A 27274-nucleotide genomic window follows, 5' to 3' on the forward strand; every position below is an offset into this window, starting at 1 on the left:
TCATCATTTTTTACTGTTAGATGCTCTAAGTCTTCCAACTTTCTTTCAAGTTTCCAAGTTTCTTTCTGCTGTTGAAATTGTGCCATTATCTCCAGCTAACAAACACTGCTGCTCTAGCTTGGAAAGTTTTAACAAGATTAAGCATAGATTCACAATAAAGTTTTATTTTCACCTTTCTCTGGTTAAAAATATACTTCAAAGGGACATCTGTATGCTTTTCTTCTTATCACTCTCTATAAACAAGCAGTGAGACCTTGGAGTGCCAAGCCACGATAATCAGTGAGAAAAGTACAATACAATACAATACAATAGTAGAGTTGGAAGGGACCTTGGAGGTCTTCTAGTCCAACCCCCTGCCTAGGCAGGAAACCCTATACCGTTTCAGACAAATAGCTATCCAACATCTTCTTAAAGACTTCCAGTGTTGGGGCATTCACAACTTCTGGAGGCAAGCTGTTCCACTGATTAATTGTTCTCACTGTCAGGAAATTTCTCCTCAGTTCTAAGTTGCTTCTCTCCTTGATTAGTTTCCACCCATTGCTTCTTGTTCTACCCTCAGGTGCTTTGGAGAATAGTTTGACTCCCTCTTCTTTGTGGCAACCTCTGAGATATTGGAATAATGCTATCATGTCTCCCCTAGTCCTTCTTTCTCTTAAGCTAAACATACCCAGTTCCTGCAACCGTTCTTCATATGTTTTAGTCTCCAGTCCCCTAATCATCTTTGTTGCTCTTCTCTGCACTCTTTCTAGAGTCTCCACATCTTTTTTACATCGTGGCGACCAGAACTGAATGCAGTATTCCAAGTGTGGCCTTACCAAGGCATTATAAAGTGGTATTAACACTTCACGTGATCTTGATTCTATCCCTCTGTTGATGCAGCCTAGAACTGTGTTGGCTTTTTTGGCAGCTGCTGCACACTGCTGGCTCATATTTAAATGGTTGTCCACTAGGACTCCAAGATCCCTTTCACAGTTACTACTACTGAGTAAGGTATCACCTATACTGTACCTGTGCATTCCGTTTTTGTTGCCTAAATGTAGAACCTTACTCTTTTCACCATTGAATTTCATTTTATTAGATAGTGCCCAATGTTCAAGTTTGTCAAGATCCTTCTGTATCTTAAGCCTATCTTCTGGAGTGTTGGCTATTCCTGCCAGCTTGGTATCATCTGCAAATTTGATGAGTTCCCCATTTATTCCCTCATCCAAATCATTGATGAAGATGTTGAAGAGTACTGGGCCTAAAACAGAGCCTTGGGGTACTCCACTGCATACTTCCCTCCATGTAGATGCAGTTCCATTGAGAACTACACGTTGAGTGCGGTTGGTCAGCCAGTTACCAATCCATCTGGTGGTGATGCTGTCTAACCCACATTCTTCTACTTTATCTAGTAGTAGGTTATGGTCTACCTTATCAAAAGCCTTACTGAAGTCCAAGTAAACTATATCAACAGCATTCCTCTGGTCCACTAATTTTGTCACATTATCAAAGAAAGCAATAAGATTAGTCTGGCATGATCTGTTTTTGACAAATCCATGTTGGCTTTTGGCTATTACTTTGTTTGCTTCTAGGTGTTCGCAAATTCGTTGCTTGATTATTTTTTCCAGAATCTTTCCTGGTATTGAGGTTAGGCTGATAGGTCTGTAGTTTCCTGGATCTAATTTTTTCCCTTTTTTGAAGATGGGAACCACATCAGCTCTTTTCCAGTCCTCTGGTAGTTCCCCGGTGTTCCAGGATCTCTGAAAGATATAATTCAGTGGTTCTGAGATCTCGTCTGCTAGTTCCTTCAGAACTCTGGGGTGTAATCCATCCGGTCCTGGTGGATTAGTAAGAGTGTTTCGTTTCCAATACACAAACCTCCAGCCTCCGAGTAGCAGTGTTATTGTTGCAATTTTCTTTGTTTCTTTTTGTATCTTTTTTTGCATTTCAAGTAAAAAAAAGTAAAAAAAAAAAGTCCGATTCTTGAATGAGTTAGAAGAACACCCACAGTAATGAAAGAGGAGAATTTTAGTCCATAGGTTACAAAGAATAATAAAAGAAAAAAAAATAGAAGAAGAAAACTTAATCCATTCGTTTTTAAAGGCTTACATAAATTCCATCCATGAAGATAGCATTTAAAAAGTAAGATAACCCACTGTCCAAAACCATTCCAAACTTAATTCCACTGCTTATTTCTTCTGTTCTCCAATTTAAATTAATTTTAAGTTTTTTATAGGCAGTCTCTTTTAAAATGGTAAAAATTCCTCACCAGCTGGAAACACTTTCTCTTTCCGTATCCTTCCGTTTTGGAGCCGCCCCAACTTCATCAGCCTAATGGCTGGTTTTTTTGTCGCCGTCTTGAAGAACTTCTCTTGGCTCTCTCAGGAACCTTGCGATGTCCCTGAGATCAACAAGACATATTCTTCCTATTCACCATCTCTGCGGGATGGTTTAGGTCCGATTGGACCACCCAGCAGCAAAAGTATCAGCTGCGGTCTCGAAGCATCGGGACCGCACCTCCGTATCGTCGCGACGTTGGTCCTCCTCCCCAACTCAGGCACTTTTGAGAGTTAAGTAACACTACCAGTGGTAAATTCCACACAGATGTTTTCTTAATATGAGGTACAATATACAAGTACCAAAATAATGTTTCAGAGATGTATCTTCTTTATGATTAAAAAAAACATAACATCCTGTACTGTATCATTGTGGCAAGAAGTTTTTTTTGGGTGTGTGTGTGTGATGAATATTTTAAATTGGCATGAACGGTATTGTCAGGCCTGTAGTTATGTTCTTTTTAGGATCTTTGGCCTGCCACACTTTCTTATAATTTTCTATGCTGTTTCAATAGTGTAGTAGTTGGGAGGGGGGAATAGAAAGGAGTAGGATTGTGGAATGTATGTTGACATTCTTTTATAGAAGCCAAGGTCATCTTTTGTCTTCGCATCTCGCCACCTGGCCGGAAGAAGATGGGTGTACATGCCAGCGTGGAAGATGATGATTGGAACATGTGATGGATTTGTGGGTGTGGGGAGAGATCATGAACTTTCAACTGGGTGAACTTACAGGATGTAAATCCAGAGTTGGAATTTCCATAGCCGTGCTAACATGCCTGCGGAATAAATTGCACCTTTAAGGATGTTTTGCCTTGGACAATGATTTATTTCTGCATGGTATTTAGAACCCTAACATTATTCCAACTCTCTACTTCAAAATAATTCACTAGCACCCTCCCCCTCTCAAGGGGGAAGGGCTGGTGATGGAAGATCTGGTGATGGGGTCTCGGCATTCCCAATGCTGACCGGGACAGCGTAAATATCAGCGAAGAATAAATGAGAAGCTTTTGGTGATAAGAAGCTGAGTGCGGAACTTCAAAGGCAATGGAATGCTGTTTCCAGTTTAATTGCATCTGGAGGAATGCAGGAGGAGACGCGACAAGACGAAGGAAATCTCAGACGTACTTCTTCAGCAAAATGTGAGTGCACGCTTCCCCTCCTTCCCCCCCCCCCCAGCTTGGAAGCAAGGCTTGGAAAAGAAAAAACCCCTAGAACAGAGGTTTGGGCTCCTTCCAGACGACAATAAATGAAATGGCTTATCACCCTGCAACTAGCTGGGAGAAAGATTCCCTTTCAAAATGGGAATTTCAAAGGAGGCAGGAAGAAGGGATTTTGCCAGCATCTGTCACTTGCAAGCCACCACAAATGGGGCTGCAACCAGTAAATGAAGCAACACTAGATTGGGCTTTCCTCCCAGGAATTGGATGGAAGAGATGCTACTTACCAACTCCTTTGCCATCAACATGGGGAAATGCTCCAAGCCAGCAGAGGGCACCTATTTGGCCCATAACTCATCCAAGCCAGCAAAGGGCACCTACTTGGCCCATAACTCCTCCAAGCCAGCAGGAGGGTCCTTGGCACGTAAAACCCCCTAGCCAGCCATCATTGGTTGATCTGCAACCTGTGAAGCAGGCAACCCCGGGATGGGTCTTAACCCCAGGTCATGGATGGGAGGAATGCCAGTGGGCACCTGTCCTCCCTCAGCAGATGGCACCATGGCAGAAAGCTGGGCAGTGGCCAACCGAGGGATTGACCTCCCCACCGGTTCCAGTCTCCCCTGCAAGGCCCAAAAAGGTTCTTACCAGACCTTCCTACAGAGAAGAATTCTCCATGGAAGAAGGGATTACCAAACAGAGGCCTGCAGTGTGGATGGCGGGAGAATGTGCGCCTGCAAGGCCCCAAGTGGTTCTTACCCCACCTTCCTACAGAGTAGCAATCACCAACATGGAAGAAGGGATTACCAAAGCCAGGCCTGCAAGATGGGAAGCGGGACAAGGTGCATCTGCAATGCCCCAAAAGGTTCTTACTCCACCTTCCTACAGAGAAGCAATCTCCACCATGGAAGAAGGGTTTACCAAGGGGGCAGCTGCAAGTTGGAGAGCAAGGCAGTGTGATGAAACGGTTCCTGAGTTTAGAGATGTAACTAGGTTCCATTCCTCGGGGGGGGCCAATTAAATGCCACCATTGTTGTCAACTTGGCCACAGAGCGTCAGAGTGCTTGGCTCCAGCCCCAATGCCACAAACGTGCGCACCAACCACCACAGCGGTAAAGAGAGGGTCTCAGATGCCACCACAGAAGAGTCATCTGGGCCAACAACCTCTGGAAGAGGATCCCCAAATTAAGGTGAGGAAGTGTCCTACCAAGGGGGTGGCCTCGGAAGAGGAAAAGGGCAGACAATCTCCGGAGGAGGATCCCCAACTTAAGGTGACAAAGAGTCCAACTAAGGGGGAGGCCTCGGAGGGGGAAAAGCCTAAACGACCTCTGGAAGAGGATCCCCAACTTATGGTGACGAAGAGTCCTACCAAGGGGGAGGCCTCGGAGGAGGGAATTGCCGAAGAACAAATGTGTGTACCAATCGCTATGGTGGTAAAGGGAGGGCCCCAGATGCCAGCACAGAAAAGTCATCTGGGCAAACGACCCCTGGAAGAGGATCCCCAACTTAAGGTGACAAAGAGTCCTACCAAGGGGGAGGCCTCGGAGGAGGGAATTGCCGAAGAACAAACGTGTGTACCAATTGCCACGGTGGTAAAGAGAGGGCCCCAGATGCCACCAGAGAAAGGTCATCTGGGCCAACAGCCTCTGGAAGAGGATCCCCAACTTAAGGTGACGAAGTGTCCTACCAAGGGGGAGGCCTCGGAGGAGGGAAAAGGCCAGGCGTGGGTGATTAAATCCAAGAGCCCAGAACCTACAGCACCTGCAGCAGAGAGCCCTAAACGGCCATGGGAAGAGGTCGCAATGGACTTCATTGTGGAACTCCCAGACAGCAGTGGGCATAAAGTAATTTGGACCGTTATTGATTTGTTTTCTAAGCAGGCACACTTCATTGCTTGCTCAGGATTGCCATCCGCAAACGAATTAGCGAAAATGTTTGTGAAACACATTTATCGCCTGCACGGAGTACCCAAGAGGATCATTTCAGACCGTGGAGTCCAGTTCACAGCCAAGTTCTGGAGAGAGGTCCTGAGATCCATTGGGTCCACACAAGAACTGAGCTCAGTGGTTCATCCCAGCATGAACGGCGCAGCAGAGGGAGCCAAGGCGGTGGTGGAACAATACATCAGGTGTTTTGTGGACTATCAGCGAGACAACTGGTCGGACTTGCTACCCTTCGCCGAAGTGGCGTACAACGATGCGGTCCACAGCAGCAGAGGATTAGCGGGTTTCCAGATTACCAGTGGCATGGAAGTTGTTGCCATGCCTGAGTTGCCTAGAGAACCTCCTTCTTTCATGTCTTTGAGTGAATGGATGGACATGCTAAAGAAAGGATGGGAGAATACAAAGAAGGCTCTAGCAGTTGCGGCAGAAGCCTACCAGAAGCAAGATGACCAACATCGCTCGCTCCAAAACCTCTACCGTGTGGGGGACAATGTTTTTGTATCTACCAAATACATAAGATTAGAAATGCTTAGCAAGGAATTGGGTCTAAAATTTCTTGGTCCATTCCCAATAGTGAAGATAGTTAACCCAGTTACAGTTCAATTCAGTCTACCCAGAAGTCTAGGTGAAATTGACCCAGAATTTCATTGTAGCTTGTTGAAACCAGTAATTGGGTCTAACAGAAGAGCATCCGCCCAAGCTCAATCTCCTCCTGTAGTGATAGAAGGGGAAACACAATCTGAGGTGGAAAAAATTGTAGATTTCAGGCTGAATAGGGGTTGCTTACAGTACTTAGTGCATTGGAAGGGTTACCCTTGGTCTGAAGCTAATTGGGTGAACAGTAGGAACCTAAAAGTGGAGAAGTTAGTAAAGCAATTCAATGGGAAGTTTCCCGAGAAGTCAAAGGGTTCCCCTGGGTGGAGAAGAGGTGGTTAATTTTGTTATATTAACTTTTATGTTATTCTCTTTGCAGGAAACGTTTTTCTTTTGAGGAGAGGCCGCCTGTCAGGCCTGTAGTTATGTTCTTTTTAGGATCTTTGGCCTGCCACACTTTCTTATAATTTTCTATGCTGTTTCAATAGTGTAGTAGTTGGGAGGGGGGAATAGAAAGGAGTAGGATTGTGGAATGTATGTTGACATTCTTTTATAGAAGCCAAGGTCATCTTTTGTCTTCGCATCTCGACACCTGGCCGGAAGAAGATGGGTGTACATGCCAGCGTGGAAGATGATGATTGGAATATGTGATGGATTTGTGGGTGTGGGGAGAGATCATGAACTTTCAACTGGGTGAACTTACAGGATGTAAATCCAGAGTTGGAATTTCCATAGCCGTGCTAACATGCCTGCGGAATAAATTGCACCTTTAAGGATGTTTTGCCTTGGACAATGATTTATTTCTGCATGGTATTTAGAACCCTAACAGGTATTTCCATACGGCAACCTTTCTCTTGATTATAATTATGTTGTGATTTTTCTTGCCATTTTTGTATGCTAAAGTTCCATTTATTTTAGGCCTTATTACAATGACTGATCAATAGAACCATTTTGAACAATGAAGTCTTAGTTGTACAATGTTAATTACCTTTAAACTGAGTATGATAAATGTTTGTTATTTGGAAATTTGCTTTTGAGCACTAACAATTTTATGTCTTAAGTGACAGAAGAGAAGGCTATGCAGGGATGATTAACTTAAATTTCACTATGAAACAGGAAAATGCAACTAACTACTTTAACAATAAAGGGTACATAATTATATTACTCTGTAAAACATAAAAAACTACTTGTTTTTTTCCCTTTTATTTTCATGAAAAATACAATCTAACATAACCGAAGGACACAGTTAAAGTCTCCTGGAACAATTTCCTGTTTATAAACCAGAACATCAATCCTAAAAAGAAATTATTTGTGATTGATATTGAGGTGTAAAAAACATAAAAGACTGAAAAAGATTCATTCACCTTGACTACTTTATCTATTTCAAACCACTGTAGAACATCAAATGTACAATTAAGTATGTTGACAGTATATGTGTCAGAATGAATATTGACCTGCAAAGCTTTCCTCCTATCATGTTTTATGTTATGAATTGGATTTTTTTTTTTTTTTGTTATAAGATGTTTGGATAGATTAACTTCAGAATACCCTCGTTTTCCAAAGACTTGCCTTTTCTCCTCAGTCTAATCAATTTTTCATTAAAGAGAAGGTGTTTATCAGCTTTTAGCAGATCTGCTTTAAAGCAAGGTGTGCCAGTCTTTGTAATGAGCTTATTAATTAGGGTTAATTTAGAAAAACTGGAATTGGAGAGCTAATTAATGGACAACCACCAAGGAAAAGGGAACAAAACAGCTTATACTTTTATCCTTTGGGATGTTTACAATTTTTCTAAACTGAAACATCTTCATTTGATTGGATGGAAATAATTTCAAAAAACGTAAGTCTTAATGTTTTCGAAAAGTTATTTGCAACATTCAATTAATTTCAAAAATAAACTACTTTCGAAATTAATTGACTATTGCAAATAACTTTTCAAAACATTAAGAATTAAGTTATTTGAAATTTGCTAGTTGATGAAATATGAGCAAATGTATGCTAGTTTACAAGTTAATTTTTAGATTAAAAATGTCTGGGATGAAAGCTTTGATTAAATTTGAAGCAAAAATACATTATAACAAGTAAGTACTGTGTCCTTATTGTCAACTGGGAATGCTACATGTGAAATGGATATGACTAAGATGGATAACCTAAACTACCTTTTATCTTTCTAAAAAAATGAAAAATCTTTGATAAATCTAAGTCATGACAAGTGGCAAGATCAATACTTACTAATCCATCTGATAATGACTATGGGATATGGAAAAGTTTGACTTGGAATGTCATGAGTGTAAAATTTTAAAGAGCATAAACTAACAAGTCACTATCAATGAAAGGAAACTAGATATGTATCTGTGACACTAAGAAAAAAGGGAAAGGATATAATAGATCTGAATGAAGATGAGCTGATCATGTGGAGTGGAACTGATAAACACATACATGGAAAGTTGGATCAAGTTCATATGCCTCTTTCTGTGCTTATTATTTTCTTGCAGAACTTCCTGAAACTAAGCATTGACTCAAACCATATATTGATATTTCCTCTCTTCCCAAATATTTTCTGAAAGCCTGAACATAGGTCAAGTTGTCTTTGAAATATATAGAATTAGGTTCTGTAGGCTTTTGTTTGCATTTCTGCCAATTTTATCATAAGAAACGGAACCTAGCAAATTTTCTTCATACGGAGTTCCTGTACATTGCCTATTGTTCGTGGCATTGAGAGGAGAGTAGCTTATGTTATGATAGTTTAATATGAAAACATTTAAAGGTACAGTATAACATCAATTCAATTGATGCTATAGCATATATAAGAAGTACTGTAACAGCTAAATATTTTAAACGTTTGGCCATTGATATAATACTATTTTGGCAGCTGTACAAGCAATTTTCAGATTGTATATTACAAGTTAAAACTAACAACAACTAATGTGAACTGTAAATAGGTTAACTATAGTTGTTGATACAAGAAACTGTTTATGGAAAATAAAAACTTTTTTGTTAGTCTTGCCAATATTTACATTGATGGTAGGCTTTACTAGAATTTATAAATTAATCAAATCAGCACTACAGAATCTTGGAAGTTTTTAATATAATTAGCACAAAATAATTTCTCCAAAATTCTTACCATTAGAGCAATCAGGGCCAGTCCAATTAGGATCACAATTACAAGTGCCACTTTCTTGTAGATACGTGCCATGGCCAGAGCACTGGTCCGGACACAATGTCTTCAGTATTTCACAGTTGTTACCACCCCAACCTGGATTACAATGACATTCTCCATGGATACATACACCATGATTTGAACAGACTGGATCTAAACAATCAGCTGGAAAAAAAAGTTTGGCATCTGGTAAGTTTTACTATTTTTTGCCAGCTATATTCCTCATATTACACACAAAACAATTAAAAAAAGGAATCATGAACCTCACTAGGTACTAAAAATGAAAAAAGGGAACCCAAGCGCATCCTCAGAGATAACATCAGGATAACATAATGCAAACAGATATGTCTCTGTCATGGAATATGTAACAAGACAGGGAGTTACATAGGCAAGATGGTCAATAAATAAAATCTTTAAATAACTAAAACAGGAATGGTTGGTAACTTAGTATCATATTAAACTTGTCCTCCCTAATTTTCTTTCATGTCCCCATTATGTTTAATTTCCTGATATCCCCAAAATCTCTGCCTAAAGAGTGAAGTACAATTTACATAGTAGCGGATTCTATTTGTCTTCTGTGCTAAAACTCATCTAGAGAGAGAAAGCATCTTCCAGTTGAATAATTCTTTGGTGATGGAAAGGCTCAACAGGAATACATTTAAGAAAGAAAATGGATGTAAAGAAAGAAAGGCTTGAAAACCCTCCCTGCATAGAGCGATACAAAGTCAGATTAGTAAAAAACATATTTATTTTGGAATTAAAAATTGGTCACTACATGTAGTCCTTGTTTAGCGACTACAACTGGGACCTAAAATCAGTGCCAAAGCAAATTGGCCATGATTGTGCTTACTGATTTGTAACTAAATATACTGCTTTAGATATGTATTTCCTATTGTGTACCTGCTTAGTGTCTGTAATGATGATCATGTGTCTGAGGGACTGCACTGTCATATCTTTGGATAGTTGCTAAATGACTGGACTATTGTAATATGCTCTCATCTTGAAGAGCATTCAGGAGCTACAGTAGGTACAGAGTGCAGCAGCATGGGTAATTTCGGTGGCCTCAAAAATGGCCCTTGTAACACCACTGCTCCGTGAGTTGCATTGGTTACCAGGTAGACTGCTTCCAGGTGCAGTTCAAGGTGGTGGTGATCACCTTTAAAGTCCTTTATAGCAGGGGCCCAGGTACTTGAGGAACCATCTCACCTCGCTGGCATTGGCCCATACTACCTGTGCCAGCAGAGGAGGCATGCTGCAGGTCCTATCAGACTGATTATTCTGGCTGACAGGGTCCAAGAGGAGGGTCTTCTCTGCTTTTGCTCCTGCCCACTCGAACATCTTGCAACCTCTGCTTACCCATCAACCTTTTTGCCGCATAGGTATGTGGTGATGACTGTAGGTATTTCTGGGCAACTCTAAATCAACCTTAAGACTATATAGTACTGAGTGGTAGATTTACATTCTGCAACTGCCCAAATCTGAAGCAACGAATATGGCAAGGCTCTGAGCAGATATTAGAGTGAATCAGTGTGAAACACACTCAGTTCCTTTTTCACTGCTTGGGATTAGGCAGCAGAAATATTTTAAGATGCTCTGAGCCCATGCTGGGCAATTCTCTGAGTCCTTTGATGGTCAGCAGAGAAGACAATGTTCACCTCTCATAAAATATCTAATAGACTCTGGGAATAAGGAAAAAGGAGTCTGACAGTTACTAAAAGGATTCCTGAGAGGGGAAAATGTGAGAAAGGACTAATTTACTTTATCTTAATTATGCTAGGTATAGGTTGAGGTGGAGAACTATTTTGATAGGCTTTCAAGTTCTGTTATAATTCCATACTAGCAATAAAGATATTTCTGGAAATTTAAGTGGTTCTTTTTTTGCTGAATTTGCCTTGAAGAGCTTGATCTCATCAAAGAAGAGAACCTTGTTTCTGCAATATTGATTTTAAATTTAAAGAAAAGGGCACTTTAAAGCTATTATGCTGAAAACTAGACAACATGAGTAATTGTCAAGCCAAAGGAAATATATGAATAAGTGTTATAGACAAGTTAAATACAATATAATACATAAAAATATAAAATACTGTCAGCTCAGTGCTAATGCTGTGTCACTTTGGAAATAAACTAAAAGGTGGGAGCTGCGCCTAGTTACATGGTATGAGTCTATGAACTTCAGAAGATTCTGAACAGGAATCTGCATTGACTCACAATCTATCATACAACCATAAAACCTTAATTACTTTTTAAAATTCCCAAATACCTGTTACACCTTCCATTTATACTTTTCTTCAGTTTTCTAACAAGATTAAATTTCAGTTTTGGACACCAGTTTTTACTTTTAGACCCCAGTTATGGGCATACTATTTTAATACCCTCTTATTCATTTATTATTCTTTAAGCATCTTTGAATATTAATAGAATGATACAGCTATTCAATTATATTGTTTATAACAAATGTTCCATTAGATATTTATTTTATCTGCTTTGTAAATTAATAAAGACAAAGTTGTTGCTTTCCTTTTTCACGTATCACAATACTTCTTTGCTGATGTTAGGGAGAATTTGGCTATGTGTAGGCAAAAAAAAGAAGGAAGAAAGAAAGAAATGCAAAAAGAGAAGAGAAATTAATCCAACCTAGAAATGTACTTGTCCGATCCAAAAAAGCAGGCGGTTTACAGGTTGACCCACAGCCTATTTAGGAAATAAATGAGTTGCACAGCTCTATCTTTCTTAATTCCCTTTAATGTGCTTTAGATGATGAGATTTAATTTAGCAATTTGACTCAATAAAACGTTACACTTGTAGGGTCAATGGTCTGAAAATTTAATTCCAGAGACTTAATTGTATTACTTTGTGTGTGCTAATCAATAAAATCAATTTGATTGAGAGTGGAAAGTTGTGCTTTCTCTGTCTAAATAAATCCAGCAAAAATGACCACACTTTTTTTTCCCTCCAGTAGAAAGAGTTTTGTAATTATTCAGTTGATACAACATAATGTTTATACAACTGTAATGTTAATACTCTTAAATCAGTCATTTCAGTTTTCAGTTAATAAAGATGAAAAGTATATATTTTCAAAAATCTGTACTTAGTTTTTAGAATTTAGTTTTTTTCTACTTTCAGTGCTCTTAAAACAGGTTAACTCGTACTTATAGATCAATAAAGCAATTAAAGTTCACTATTCTAGAATGTATATTCTAAGTTCTGTATTTAACCTGCTTGAAAGATTATATGTATGAATGAAACACACAGAAATACTTGTTTCTGTTGAAATTAAAACATCATGGTATCTACTTAATGTTATCTTATGTTTAGATCAATAATATGCTGTCGTAGAATATAGTGTATAGCATAATAGTTCAATCCTAAGTCAATATTTGCTTATTTACCTTCTTCACAGTTTTCTCCTTTGTATCCAGAGTTGCAGGCACAAGAGCCCATAATACAAATCCCACGACCTCCACATTGAGGGTCAATGCACTGGGTGGTAGGCACATCACACTCAGTACCCTTCCAACCACTATAGCATAAACAACGTCCTTTGGAGTACTGCCCATTGCCACTACACAATACTGGGCAGGCTGCTGTGAAATAAAACATGACAGAAAACTTAACGTAAGTCTTTTCAATCAAGCTTTAGAGGCAGAGGTACATCTTGACAAGTTGTACTTCAAAATCTTTTTTCTTGCTTCTTAGTAACTACTTGTTTTTTCTGCTTCTTATTTGAACTTATTTAAGAAAGAATTCAGTTTATATACCTCTTGAACAATCGGGGCCAAGAAAGCCAGCAAAACAATGGCATGATCCTGAAACACATTCTCCGTTTCCATGGCAATTTCGAGGGCATTCAACCACAGACTCTGAAATTACCAAAAGAAAAAAATTCTAACAGGCAGCAATCAGTGCACTGAAATAAAGCAGCAAAAACCCTTCTTTATATAACCTATAAATGTTAGTAAATTAACATACTCTTAGGAATCATACACCTAACGTATAGGTGCCTTCAAGAGAATAAATAAAAATATTTAAATAAAAATCTAGGATATAAATAAAATGCAGTTTTACAAGCTTTATAGGTTACATTTTTACTACATTTCATATCTTGTTTCTTCAATTAACATGGAATTGCATTTCTTATTTAATAATTATGTATAGTTAGAAAGATTATACTAGGAAGTTTGAAGTTTAGAGATACTCAAAATATTCTTAAAGAATATTGTGAATACTCTACTTACCTATAACAATTGTATTAAAAGACACTTGCTCTGCATTTTTTCCGTCGTTGTAAAAAGCCAGGTGCCAGATTCCAGCATCCAAATACTGAATGAACCCCGCTTCATGAAGACTAACAGATCTTGTCTGTCTACCTGCTCTCTCTGTTTCAAGAAGGTTACGCTGCTCCTTTGCAATCAATCGGCTCCCATCCAAAAGTTCTACAAAATCATACTGCAAGGGGGGGGGGAGGGGAAATGAATCACATGCTACATTGCATATCAATGCATTATGGAAGTAATTTTCAAAACTATAATTATATTGTTCTCAGTAATAAGTATATCATTTTAAAATTAGGTCGAAATGAGACTTTTGTTGCCTTGAATTGATTTTCCTTTAATTGCTAACGAAATTGCTAATCTGGAAATATTCTTTTAAAAAGCATATATATTCATGGCCGAAGAGCATCATATTGATTTGCTAAAAATAAACAACAATCTTAATATTTGGACACAATTAAGAATATAAAAATAGAGAGCACATGGATGCTGTGGATTAATAGTTTGGATAATCCTTGGTCAAAAACATGATGTTTTTTCTGTCTTAAAAACATAAGAAAAAATATATAAATAAGAAAGTTGTTGTTTCGGTTTAAATACTACACTGCTGACAGAAGCTCCTGTTTTTTTTAAAGAAACAAATTGGTTATCAAATATTTACTGCAAAATCAGGTTTTCCAAAACTATTACACAAAATTAAACAAAGTTTCTTTGTTAATTATTAATATATTTCTTCAAATTGTGGAAAAAGAGGTGAAGTCTTTCAAAGCTTAAGACTATGAAATTGCATTACTTTGCTTGGATATTTTTTATACTTGTCTGCAGTGTGAAAAATATATATATAATATAATGCATGGATAGAAATCAGGGATGAGCAAGAAGAACACAGTTCCTTGGCACTGTCTGGGTACATTTATACATTTTATATATGTAGTACATTTATACATACAAGTAGGCTACGTTCATCTAAATTATGTGATTGAAAATAAAAATGAATATTGGAATATTAAGACGAAAGTTTTATTTAAAAGGACAAATTCAGAGGCATTGTACCTTCATTTTCAGGATAGTCTTGCACTCTGCTTATTAACAGTACACTTACTTATTCTAAAACCAATATGCATTATTGTAATTATATTTCTGGTCTCCATGTCTGATCAAGTTTCAAGGAAAAGAAGGATATGTCATTGAATTTTGGCCCCTGTGATCATAAGAAGAAATTGATTTTAATCCATAAAATTTTAAATGATTTTAGACGTGTATGCTAGAAAAAATGTTTCCCTTCCAAATATTGTATAGTTCAGTCTTGCTTTTAACCAAGTAAGTGAGGGTGGCTAGCCAAATTTATACTTTTTATGGAATGGGTATTTATTTATGCATAAGATTAGTAAGGCCACTTATTTTTTTTAAAATAAAATTTTTATTTTTAAACAAACACAAACACAAAACATATAACATAAAAACCTCTTCAACTGCATACAGTGTGTCGATTGGTTACAAGGTCTTTCTGCTTTCTTTCCATAGTCATCACTTGAGCTTTATTAAAAATCATATATTGTCAACCAAATATCTTTGTATACATTATTATTATACTTCATTTGTTTGATTATCGCTATTGTTTCTCTATTTTAAACAAGGTATTCTAACTATGTATTTATCTTATAATGATTCATTATATCATCTTCAATATATCCAATAATAAAGAATTTTTATCATTTTGTCATTCTATTATTTTAGCATTGATAACATTCTCTAATAATTTTCAATTCCATGTTTTTTTCCATTATTAGTATCATAAATCTGATAAACATGTATACAAATTGTTATAATTGTTAAGCATCCATTAAGCATAACTATTATTACATCCTTTTTATATTAAACATATTAAATTTGAAGTAAATTTATATTATGGCATTTCATTACATCATCCTGAAATCATCCAATGATATTACATCTTTATATTCTATTCTATATATAATTATTTATCTTTTATAAAAAGGTTTTTCAATATCATCTCCATCATCCTCACAGTTTGTATAAAGTTTCATATTATCAATCTAGTATATAAAAATGCATTATTATCATTATTAATCATTTATTTGACTGTAGCTATTATTACTTTGTCTTATACATAGTACTCAAAATTTAACTACATTTAACTAAATTTTATTGTGACATTTCATTTCATCATCCTGAATCCTTCCAGAAATAGTGCAATCCAATATCTCTTGCCATTTGTAGAATCTGTATTCTAAGTGTTTTCTTGATAAGTCTTATGTGGACTTCTCTTGACAACTTGTTATTCATTGCATATCTTATAAAGATTCGAAACCCTCTATCTGTTCCTTTCATCAGCTTGACTTTTGTTATCGCTGGTGCTGCTGCCGAAATTACTCTCATTGTTTCTGCCAAATGTTCTCCCCTTTCTTCATTTATATTTTGACATCTGAGATAGAGTTCCAGTTCAACGATCTCTCCTTTCCGTATTTCGCACTTATCATTTCCCTCCACTCTCGATTTGCTGTCAGTGTCAACAATTTTCTTATCACTTTCATATGTCTCTGTGGTTTTTTGAACTCTGTCCTCAAATTTCATTGTTGTTTTATAAGTATTCTCAACTCTTCCCTGCGTACTTTCTGTATTTTGATCTATAATTTCAAGTCTCTTTTCAATTCTTTCTGTGATTATTAAGACTTTTTGAATTTCTAGCATAATTCTTTGCAATGTTAGTCCCTTTTCTTCTTCATATTGGGCCATTTTTCTAGGTTATAAACACTGCCACTAAAACATCCAAGGCTTTTGCTAAGTTTGAAACAAATTCAATAAAGTTTTTCAGGTCAAAACTTTCTCTTTCCTTCAAAGAAACACCTGTATAAACAAGACATTTTCCACTGACCCTTTCAGTAAACAAAGCCAATAGCTTTGTATTATCAGATGTTGCCAAGCCTCTAGCCTCTAGATGGCAGTGTTACATCCTTTCTCTCTGTTTTTGCCTCTCTTTCTAAGCTCCGAACTCCGGAAGAGAAGAAAAAAAATGTTTAAAGATTACGATCCAGCCGAGCCTTGCGAGGAAAGAAACTTTTAATCCACAAATACAGGAAGTATAAAGGCAGAAGGGAAAAAAAGACCAGTCCAGTTTAAAAGTAAGAGGCATTTGGAAAAAGTCCATCCTTAGAAAACAAACAAAATTAAAGTGAAAAAGATAACATGATAGTTTTAAACCAGGGTTAATTCGCCGCTTACTTCCTTCTGTCTTCAATTTTATTTTAACTCTAAGTCTTTTGGGTTTTCTCTTCTCTAATAATAAGGATTTTTCCCACCATTTTGACACACTGTCTCTCCTGTTCTGCTTCCATTTCAGGGGGCTGTCACAACCTTCTGCAGCCATTTTGGCTGCTTCTTTTGTAGCCGGCAAAAAGAGCTTTCTCCTGGATCGATCAGGGACTTTGCAATGTCCCTGAGATCAGCAAGACATTCTCTTCTCTATCACCGTTCCTTCAGAACAGTTTAGATCCAAAAAGGACCATCCAGCAACAGAGATATTGACGGCAATCCTGGAGCCCCAAGATTGCATGTCGTGTCATCGCGATGTCAAGCCCCGCCCCATAAGGCCACTTATTTTGTGGCATACAACTCTGACTGGCTAGCAACAGTAATAAAAATATAAACAATAAAAAGAAAAGAAAGGAGACTAGAATCTACCTTTAAATAGCATTAAAATATGTTTGTTTCAAATACCATTAACATAATAGGTGATTTTACCGCAAGTTTTCCATATGAGCATCAGAGTGATGGAAAATAAATTGTCTTTAAAGACGAATTATGTATCAAGTAACTCTTAGCTACAGGCAGTTTGCTGATAGCTCAATGGGTGACCATGAAGGGAGATTGCTTGCTCTCTCAAATAGCATCCTGAGATTTTGCTCCCTATTCAGAACTGGCCACATGCTGCAGCTTATTATGTGCCTGTCATGACTGAAGCAGAAGCCTTAAATGCATCAGGGAACGAATTAGTCATCATTTATCATTTTGCTGATATCAGAGGGAAAAGGATTATAAATCCACTGACCACTAGAACTCATTAGTCAGGGATTGCGATTTTTAAAGCCAAATACCTTGCTTAAAATAGTTATTCTTTGAGTAGTTTTTCTTACGATTTTCTGCACAGAAATATTCTTTCTCAGTCTCCTTTCACATCCTAATTTGTCTAAACTAAGATTCCCATTGTTTAGTTTAGATGTTAGTTAATTAGTTAGTTTAGTTCACTATGTCAGTGTCACTGCTGGGTTTCCTCATTGCTTTTTTGCCTGTATAATCTGTCTAGGTCAGATTTTTAAATGAAAAGAAGGCAGCAGACTTTAAACTTTGTAATCATTGTATCTCAATACTCAATGAATGATTGACTGAGGCAGATCATTTACAGGATTTGTTTATAATAGTTAATTTTATTTCTCTTTATATGTAGCACTAGCCTGATTAATGAGTACTAAAAGAAACAACAATTCTGTTGACCCATCAGTCACATAGCTATTTAAAAAAACTCAAAAAGCAGCAGTGAACAGCATACATTGCTAAATTCCATATCAAAATATTTTTCCTTTCTGTTTTTCATCTGCCTTATTTTATCATAACTTTCTTCCAGATCTTGGCAGCAACACTGGAAATAACAATATGTATTAAGTAATAAGCACTCAATGAGCACTGGAACTATCTTTTATTATAATAAAATTTGGAAATCTTTGTGGTAGAGCTGCTATTTGCAGCAAATTATAATTTTTGCAAATTCCTTGTGTGTTTTAGATTTAGACAAGTGCCTCAAGAGTATATACATTTTTGTTTCAAAGTACCAAAGTCCTCTGTTATTTTGTAGTTTCTTTAGATAAACATATTGACTGCCTTGTTGCAAGAAAACCAACATTCTAAGAATGTGTCATACCAACTTGAAACTACCATTGACTATTTTTGAATGGTCAGCCACTATCAATTATTTCAGGCTGACTTATTTGTGATGTCTGAGAAAACAGAGCTGTGCAACTAAGATTGTTCTGACACAGACACAAAATGTAAGAGGCAGTCATTCAGCTACATCTGGGAATATTGGTACAAACACACACACACACACACACACACACACTGCAAAACATCACTTCTTATAGCAATGTAGCAAAAGGAAAAGGAAAAGGAAATGCAATCATAAAGGTTTTTGAAGGATGAAATGAATAAAAATATGTTATTTATAAAAATGCTCATCTGATTTCAAGTTCCTTTGATTTTTACTAAGAAATAATTCTAATGCTTTTTGTTAAAATATTTATTTTAAAAAAACAATTCTAAACTGTTTATCTCAGATTAAAGTATCATTAAAATGTGGTAGTTATATCTTATCATATAATTTATCTTAAGATTTGTGAAAAAAATGTATGTCATTTTTCTATGAACTAGGTAAGTATATATTTGTGTGTGTGGAAGCTCAGATGTTTGGGTGTTCCGAATTATATTTTTAGAAGGATAAGTGTAGGCTGTAAAATTATAATATTAAATTATGACCTTGGCACAATATATGTAATCATAAAAAATAAACTATAAAATTTTGAAACCCAAAATAACAACCATTTCTAAAGATGTCAGGTTCTGAATATTATTTTCATTAAAAGCAACTCTTACTTGTGTATGTGACGGTGGTAAACCTTTTCGGCCATATACTCCAATCAAAGCATCTTTTTGAAGGGAGATATTGAATTTTAGAAACTGTGGTTGATCAATAAAGACTTGTGACCGCCAAAAGATGCCAGGTGGGACATCTTGTGTTGCTCTTCGACCTATATCAAGTTCTCCAGAATCTATAGTGTTATTTTCCTGTGCAAATCCTAATTTACCTGAAAAAAAATTAAAAATATAAAGTATTAGCTTTGATTAATTTTTTCAGTAAGTCAAACATTTAGATTAGTTTCAACTAAGCTACTAATCAGATCATTCGGTGAATGTTAAACATTTGAAGAAATTGCTGAAGAAAAAAAATAACAGATTAAAAAATGCACTTAAACATTTTCAAACTCAAATCCTACAACTTCTATTTTTAACAAAATGTTATAGGATGGTCTATATATTCATTTTGTTAATGATTAATCTAATTTTTTATTTATTTTTGTTAACTATTTACCTACTGTATGTCAATTTTGTTAGGCAAAATATTAACTATAATTTTTATAAAGGATTATATTTTTATAAACAAATTTAGACAGAGAAACTAATTCATATATAAACAGGAAAGTAAAACAATGAGTAGAAATGGGCCTTCTTTAATGCTGCAAAACTTACAACAGTAAACATTTGTGTATTAATAAAGCTTCGCCTTCCATTTAATGTATTTATCTGAAGAAAAAAGAATTCACACTGTTTATCTACACGTTGTGTAGACCAGCACAAGAATAACAAACATATTCCAACAAATAATAATTGTTGTTCTGTAACTACAAAGCAGAACATTCTATGAGATGATCATGTAAAATAGCAGTTCTTATGTTTAACAGATAAAGAGAATAAAAGATTATTAAGACAAAGCCTTTCATTTGTAAAGTTCTTAACTTCAGTATCATGCTACATATACTATTTTTTCAGATATGCTTCTTTTGTTCTGTTTGCTATTTGAAATACTTCTACCCTCTTGTTTTTATGTGTTTTATTTAATTAAACAGTCTCAAGTGCTAGTGAGAACAATAGGAGGTGCATTCATATACTGTAAAACCAGAATATTAATGTGTTTACAGATGATTCGGTTTAAAAGTTCCCTAATTCAGATAACCATTAGTCTCCTGTACCAAATAAAAGCTTACTGCAGTGAAAAAAATACCTTTAGGAAAAAGAAGATACATAACAATGCTTTTCATTTTCAGCCAAATTTGTTTTATTATTAAACTTGGAAAATTTGGACCACAAATATTCAATTCATGTATCAATATAAATTTAGTATGAGACAAACTTTAGTGTTTAAAAAAAGGTAATGGAGTCCCTGCGGATTTTAGCCCGCTAGTCATTGCCAACTACAGGGCAATGAACTGTTCTCTTAACAATCAAGAGAAAAAAATTACACTATTCCAAACAAGTAATTAATATAATGGCGGGTACATTGATTAAATACCTATTTCAACAGTCAGTGTACACAATCAGTAGTATGATTCTTCAGTGCGAAGTGGATTAAGAAAAAAAAACTGTGTAACTTTCACAGGTTAGAGATGGACTTTGATATAGATTATGGGAATTTGAAGACAGTCGTTCAAACCTTTATCTTAAAAATAGTATGCTAGGCGGCAAGAACAAGATAAAAAAGAAAATGCTTCTAGTTCGAATTCATCTCTTAAACTTCTCAAAGAATAACATATATTCTCTCTGTGTGTGTGTGTGTGTGTGTGTGTGTGTGTGTTCAACTTGGCTAAAATGTTCATTCCCAAAAGTTTATAGAACTGTTTACATGCAGAAAAGAATTAGGGAGGTTAAGCAACCTTTCAGAGAGGAATGGTAAGGCCCCTAAGCATATAGCAAGGTGTCCTGTGCCAAGCCTCACACAAGTGGGAAAGATCAAGGAAGCAAGAGCTACACAGATTTCAGATGATTTTAATACTAAGTTGGAAAATGTATTATTTTGGAAACTTTTAGAGGAACTTCCCTCCCTCATTTAAAGCGAGGTCTCTTTGAAATACTGAAATGATTCTTCTCAGGTTTCCTGCCACCTGGATAAATTATTATTTGGAAATATAGGATGATTGAAGCAGGAAGAGAATAGAACGGAAAGCAGAGGATAGAAGAGGAAACTGGATATTGCGCGAGAAGAGAACTGTATTTATACTAGATATATGATATAACTTTATATCCTCTTGATACAAAATGTAAATCAGTATTGATGGCTATTGGAAATTAACACACATTCCAGCAACGCTGACACCTATAGGAGTTTGTAGCTAACTAGAGATTCTTTCCATTTCTACTGTTAGTAGAACAGTGCACTCAGAACAGTCCAGTGGAACTTCTGAAATATAACACATTTGTTTAGGTTTATGTATACCTCTAACAGACTTGTATGAGTTTTTAATAGTTGAACTTGGAGGTTGACTGGAATCATCAATATATATATATATATATATATATATATATATATATATATATATATATATATATATATATATATATATATATATATATATATATATATATATATATATATATATATATATATATATATATATATATATATATATATATATATATATATATATATATATATATATATATATATATATATATATATATATATATATATATATATATATATATATATATATATATATATATATATATATATATATATATATATATATATATATATATATATATATATATATATATATATATATATATATATATATATATATATATATATATATATATATATATATATATATATATATATATATATATATATATATATATATATTGTTCCTAAAGATGCTGTCACAGTGATAGATAGCTTTATTAATTGAAAATAATAAAGATATCTACATACAGACTAAAATCATTTATTATACTAAATATACAGAAGAATAAATGCTAAAAGCAATTTTTTCCCCATGAAGCCTATAATGATATTACTTGGAACAGACCAAGTTTGGATGGATCGATTGGTCTGTCTGTCTAGCTATCTCTCTCAGTGCAGAAGGAAATAATTTTCCCTACAATGCTACAAAGTCAAAACAAATGATTGAAATTTAAAGAAATAAAAAATCAATATATTTTTAAGATTGATCAAGACATTACAAAACGAACAACACTTGCCACTGGATAGAGGTCCCCAACTGCAGCCACTAGGCCATACAGTTGGAAGTGAGCTGCCAGCAAGTGAGCAAAGCTTCATCTGTATTTGCAGCTGCTCCCCTGTGCTAGCATCACTGCCTTAGCTCCACTTCAGCTTATCAAGCATTAGATTTTACAATTCAATACAATAGTAGAGTTGGAAGGGATCTTGGAGGTCTTCTAGTCCAACCCCCAGCCTAGGCAGGAAACCCTATACCATTTCAGACAGATGGCTGTCCAACATCTTCTTAAAGACTTCCAGTGTTGGGGCATTCACAACTTCTGGAGGCAAGCTGTTCCACTGATTAATTGTTCTAACTGTCAGGAAGTTTCTCCTCAGTTCTAAGTTGCTTCTCTCCTTGATTAGTTTCCACCCATTGCTTCTTGTTCTACCCTCAGGTGCCTTGGAAAATAGTTTGATTCCCTCTTCTTTGTGGCAACCCCTGAGATATTGGAACACTGCTATCATGTCTCCCCTAGTCCTTCTTTCTCTTAAGCTTTTCATAGTAGCACAAATCCTACTGTAAACTGGGAAGGATCTAGGTTGCACACTCCCCCCCCCCCAAGGTCTGTGGAAAAATTGTCTTCCACGAAACGATCCCTTGTGTCACAAGAATTGGTAACTGCTGCTACATGTAATCATGACCAGTATTTAGAAAGTAATATTAGTTTTAGAGTCAATCAATGGCACATCGTACAATGTTTACTGAATACCCAAGCATTCTGAAATATCCAGGATGACATTTATATTCTAAAAACATTTCTGTCAAGGCTATTTCTGTGCTCCTCTAGGTGTCCATCAGAAACTTTCCTATGAAAACTAGACTATTTCTAGTTTTCTTCTTAGCAAAACTGATAGAAACTACCAAAAATATTTTCTTTATATATTAGCACTAAAGTATAAATACACGATCACTGATCACAATCAGTGTGTGTGTATCACAAGGAATTTCAAATATTCCACCCTTGCAATAAAATATGCTTTATTCCACATTAGTGGCAAATTAAAGAAAAAAATGAGAGGGTAAATCTGACACCAATGCTAACCTTTGTATACCAATTAACATCCTGAACCAGAAAATGTTTCTGCAAGACCTACCTGTTTCGACTAGCCGGCCTGGCATAACTCTACAGCTTCTCCACCCCTTGGTCATTTTTTAAGTGTTAATTTTAGTTTAAAATTTTTTAATGTTATTGGGGTTTTAACTTTTTCTAAGCACTGTAATTTATTTATTTATTTTTACCTCCTCTATATGATACTGTTTTGATTGTTGCTTTTGTACGTCGCCCCGAGTCCCTGTGGGGAGAGGGGGCGACTAACAAGTTCAAATAAATAAAATAAATAATAAATAATAAATGAAATTCACTAATAATCCATTATTCACTTCTAGGTGCTGCTTTGGTAGAATATTTCATTTTCTTTAAAATGAACCTCATTTTTCTAGCCATTCCCAACCTCCCATTAGATAAGTAGCTGTCTTATCTCAGCCTACCTATTAAGAATGCAGTCTTCCCCCTTCTCCCTCCTAAGCCATTGGTGATGGCAAAGGTAAGTACTATTCTTACAATAATATCTTATCATTCTGAGTAAATGAATAACTTACTGAAGAGGGCATTCTAGAATGAGACTGGCTCACAAGGTCTCAGAAAAATGTCCAAGATAAAATGTCATGATATTTCAGCTTGCTATCACTTCTAGTCCCCAAACAGTACCTTAGTGATGCTCTTGCTGGATGAGATTCTTGTGAAACTACTTAATTCCATGTGGGTTTACAAAGACTCACTCTTTGTATAGTATCTGGTTCACTTACTCAAATTTTGAAGATAATCATGCTCTGGGAATTAAATTCTGTGTGAAGTCTTTGAAGTAGCTTTTAACAGGCTGCTTTTAACAGGAAAGGACAACATTGCTTAATTTGGACTGGTTTATTGAGTTTGGGGTCGCATGCATATATGTACATGTGCATTTCCAATTCAATCTTAATTTTGAAAAAAAAAAACCACAAACACCCTCATTTGAAATAGATGATCTCCTCCTTCATTTCAGTGGATTAAGGAACAAGATTATTTTTATGCAAAAGGCAGGAATATAAAGTTGGTATATGATCATGGCTCATATGGGACATAATATTTTGGGCAGTTCTTTTTGGACTTACTGACATCTGTACTGAAAAAAAAATGTCATGTACTGTACTTGCTTATGCTTAAGAGATGAGGTATGGAATGATAAGTTTTATATTTGTTAACTAATTTGTTATTTGTTTAGGGCTTTGTTGGACAACTGACACCTAGATTGGAAATGGCATTGTGAGATGACTCCCCCAGATGCCTCTCCGGATGTCAGTTCAGAGGAGGATGAACCAATCCCAGGAACATCAGGGTTAGTTGGTCAATGGTTCCAAGGCAGGGGCTGTGAGTCCAAGTAAAGGCGAGTGGCTGATGTAAAAGAAACTGGACAGGCATCTGGCTGAGAGTGATTTGGCTGAAGCACAGCTGCAACAGGACAGTGCTGGTGCTTCAGGTGGGGATAGCATGCAACTGCAACCAATTAGAGAGGTGGAAGAGGAACTGCCTTCTGTACCTGATCCGAGAACACATAAGGCAGAGAAAAGGCAGGGACAACGAAGGTCAGCCTGATTACTTGTGATTTATTTTATTTAGTTATTTAGCAGAGCAGACAAATAACACTTAGCATTTAGACTGATATACCGCTTTATAGCCCTCTCTAAGCGGTTTACAGGGTCAGCATATTTGCCCCCAACAATCCGGGTCCTCATTTTACCGACCTTGGAAGGATGGAAGGCTGAGTCAACCTTAAGCCTGGGGATATTCCAACTGCCAAATTGCAGGCAGCCAGCATTCAGCAGAAGTAGCCTGCAGTACTGCACTTTAACCACTGTGCTCCCATTGTCTTATCCAGATAGAGACAATGCTGGGAACAATGTATTTATTCATTTCCTAGCAGTGTGTTTCCTGGTTGTTGTGATTCTTATTTTTGGATTTGATAACAACTTTGGATTGTTCCTTGCGAACACTGGGTTTTTCTTGCCTTGTGAATCCTCCTGTATTGTGGATTTAATTTTGCCTGGTGGATTTATCTTATCTGGGAAACTTTCAAGTGCCTTGTGGACTCATTGCTCTGTGAACTAGCATTGGTTTGCTTTTGGCTGGACTTAATTGGGGCAGTTCTGGGTTTCTGATGAAGGGAACTGCTGGGGAATATTAATAATCCCACTAAACCACCATTATGTGTACATGTGAGTGAGTGAAGAAGCACACACTGCTTGCTGGATTTGCCAATAGTTAAAAATTGAGTTATGGGACGATTTGACTTATGGAATAAAGAGTTCTGTATGTGTTAATTAAGAGGAAGTGAAGAGATGGTGAAATTGCTTATACTTGGGATGAAGGTGGGAAGTTGCTTTCTTAGTTTTTTCATTTCTCTATATTTTTGTTTTTGTTGTCTTGCATCTTTTCTTTATATTTCTTTTCCGTTAGTTTGTATCATATTTCATTATTAAAGTTAAAAATCCAATAAAAATTATTTGAAAAAGAGAAAAAAAAGTATTGAAGAGAATACATTAATACAAGTTTTAAGAAAGCGCACAACACTTAAAGGGAGGGAGATGTACAACTCTGGTATGACCCAAATATAGCCAGAAACACTTAAAAGAAAGATAAACAGGCCACAAAAACCATAGTAATCAATTTATGAGTTTTCCGTTTTGCCTTCCACAGAATAATTGAGAAGATGCTCAAAAAGCTTCCCTCAGAGATAGGGTTTGCTCCTGGCAGAAGACCTTTAAAGCTTGATGTTTCTGTTCTCCTTCTCTTTCACTTTTCCTGAAGCAGTGAGATTCCTATTTAAATTGTCTTCTTATCTTTTGATTTTTTAAATTACTATTAAAATACATATTAAATTAAAAAAACAAATAATTTAACTGTGCTCTTACTAATTTACACTAGCATTTTATTTTATACCCAAAATCATTCACAGAATGCAATTTTATCTATATGTGTTTATAAATCTTATCTTGTATAAAAAAATAAAAGCAAGAAGAAGACTGATGTGACCATATTAACACATTTGTGTCATTATATATTTAGTACATTCATATTAAAAACAATTTCAAAGCAGGCTACGATTTGTTACAAGAATAACAAATAATTCACAATGAGTTAAAAAACATAATAATAATTCAATAGCTCTAACAACCATTAAATGTAACACATAAAACAAGAATAGCAATCTAATCTAGACAGATAAAGTAGCACCAATTAAACCAAATGTCTGAGTAAACCTTCAGCTGTCTCCAGAAGGTTAAAAAGCTTCCTATTGACAATAACTGAACAAGGAAAAAACTCCATAACTGGGCCTTTTGTATTAAGATTGGTCATGGTGCAGGTGTCATGCGCAAGGAGGTATCCTATTTCTTTGGTAGGAAGTACACACATGAAAAGGAAGCGTCATATATCCATGTTCTATACCAAACAGATCTATATCATTACATGTACTCTAAACCTGATTAACAGTAAACTGGCAGTCACTGAGTTCTTTCACAATAACATTATGGTGGACTGTACAGTTCAGCAACTTTGCTAGAGCTTTTGTAATAGCTGTGTTTTGTGGTCAATTATGAATGCAGCTTATCTATCTATCATCTATCTATATCTATCTATCTATCTATCTATCTATCTATCTATCTATCTATCTATCTATCTATCTATCTATCTATCTATCTATCTATCTATCTATCTATCTATATCTATCACATTGCAAGAGCCCTCTCTGGCCTGATTATCCCTGTAACATAAAAAGGGAGCTTGCAAATTAACCAGAACTGCCTCCCAGTACTCATAATGTAGAGTTTATCTGTGATAGTGGTAAGACTGACTGTCAGGCCTGTAGTTATATTCTTTTTAGGATCTTTGGCCTGCCACACTTTCTTATAATTTTCTATGCTGTTTCATTAGTGTAGTAGTTGGGAGGGGGGAA

The 27274-nt window shown here is 35.9% G+C and overlaps 1 protein-coding gene across 19 annotated transcripts in view; it reads right to left on the minus strand.

Moving 5' to 3' along the window:
- TENM3 (teneurin transmembrane protein 3) overlaps positions 1 to 27274 on the minus strand; it is a 1436054-nt gene that overhangs the window by 83402 nt on the left and 1325378 nt on the right. For all 19 annotated transcript variants that reach the window (XM_081959126.1, XM_081959141.1, XM_081959139.1 and 16 more), the window contains 5 exons: positions 19099 to 19310; positions 13399 to 13609; positions 12922 to 13023; positions 12553 to 12747; positions 9128 to 9328 (listed from right to left, as the gene is read on the minus strand). In XM_081959126.1, coding sequence (XP_081815252.1) covers positions 9128 to 9328; positions 12553 to 12747; positions 12922 to 13023; positions 13399 to 13609; positions 19099 to 19310 — 921 coding nt within the window. The remainder of the gene's footprint in view (positions 1 to 9127; positions 9329 to 12552; positions 12748 to 12921; positions 13024 to 13398; positions 13610 to 19098; positions 19311 to 27274) is intronic.

This window comes from Natrix helvetica (genome assembly GCF_964273705.1).
Source record: "Natrix helvetica genome assembly, chromosome: 7".
Taxonomy (NCBI): domain Eukaryota; kingdom Metazoa; phylum Chordata; class Lepidosauria; order Squamata; family Natricidae; genus Natrix; species Natrix helvetica.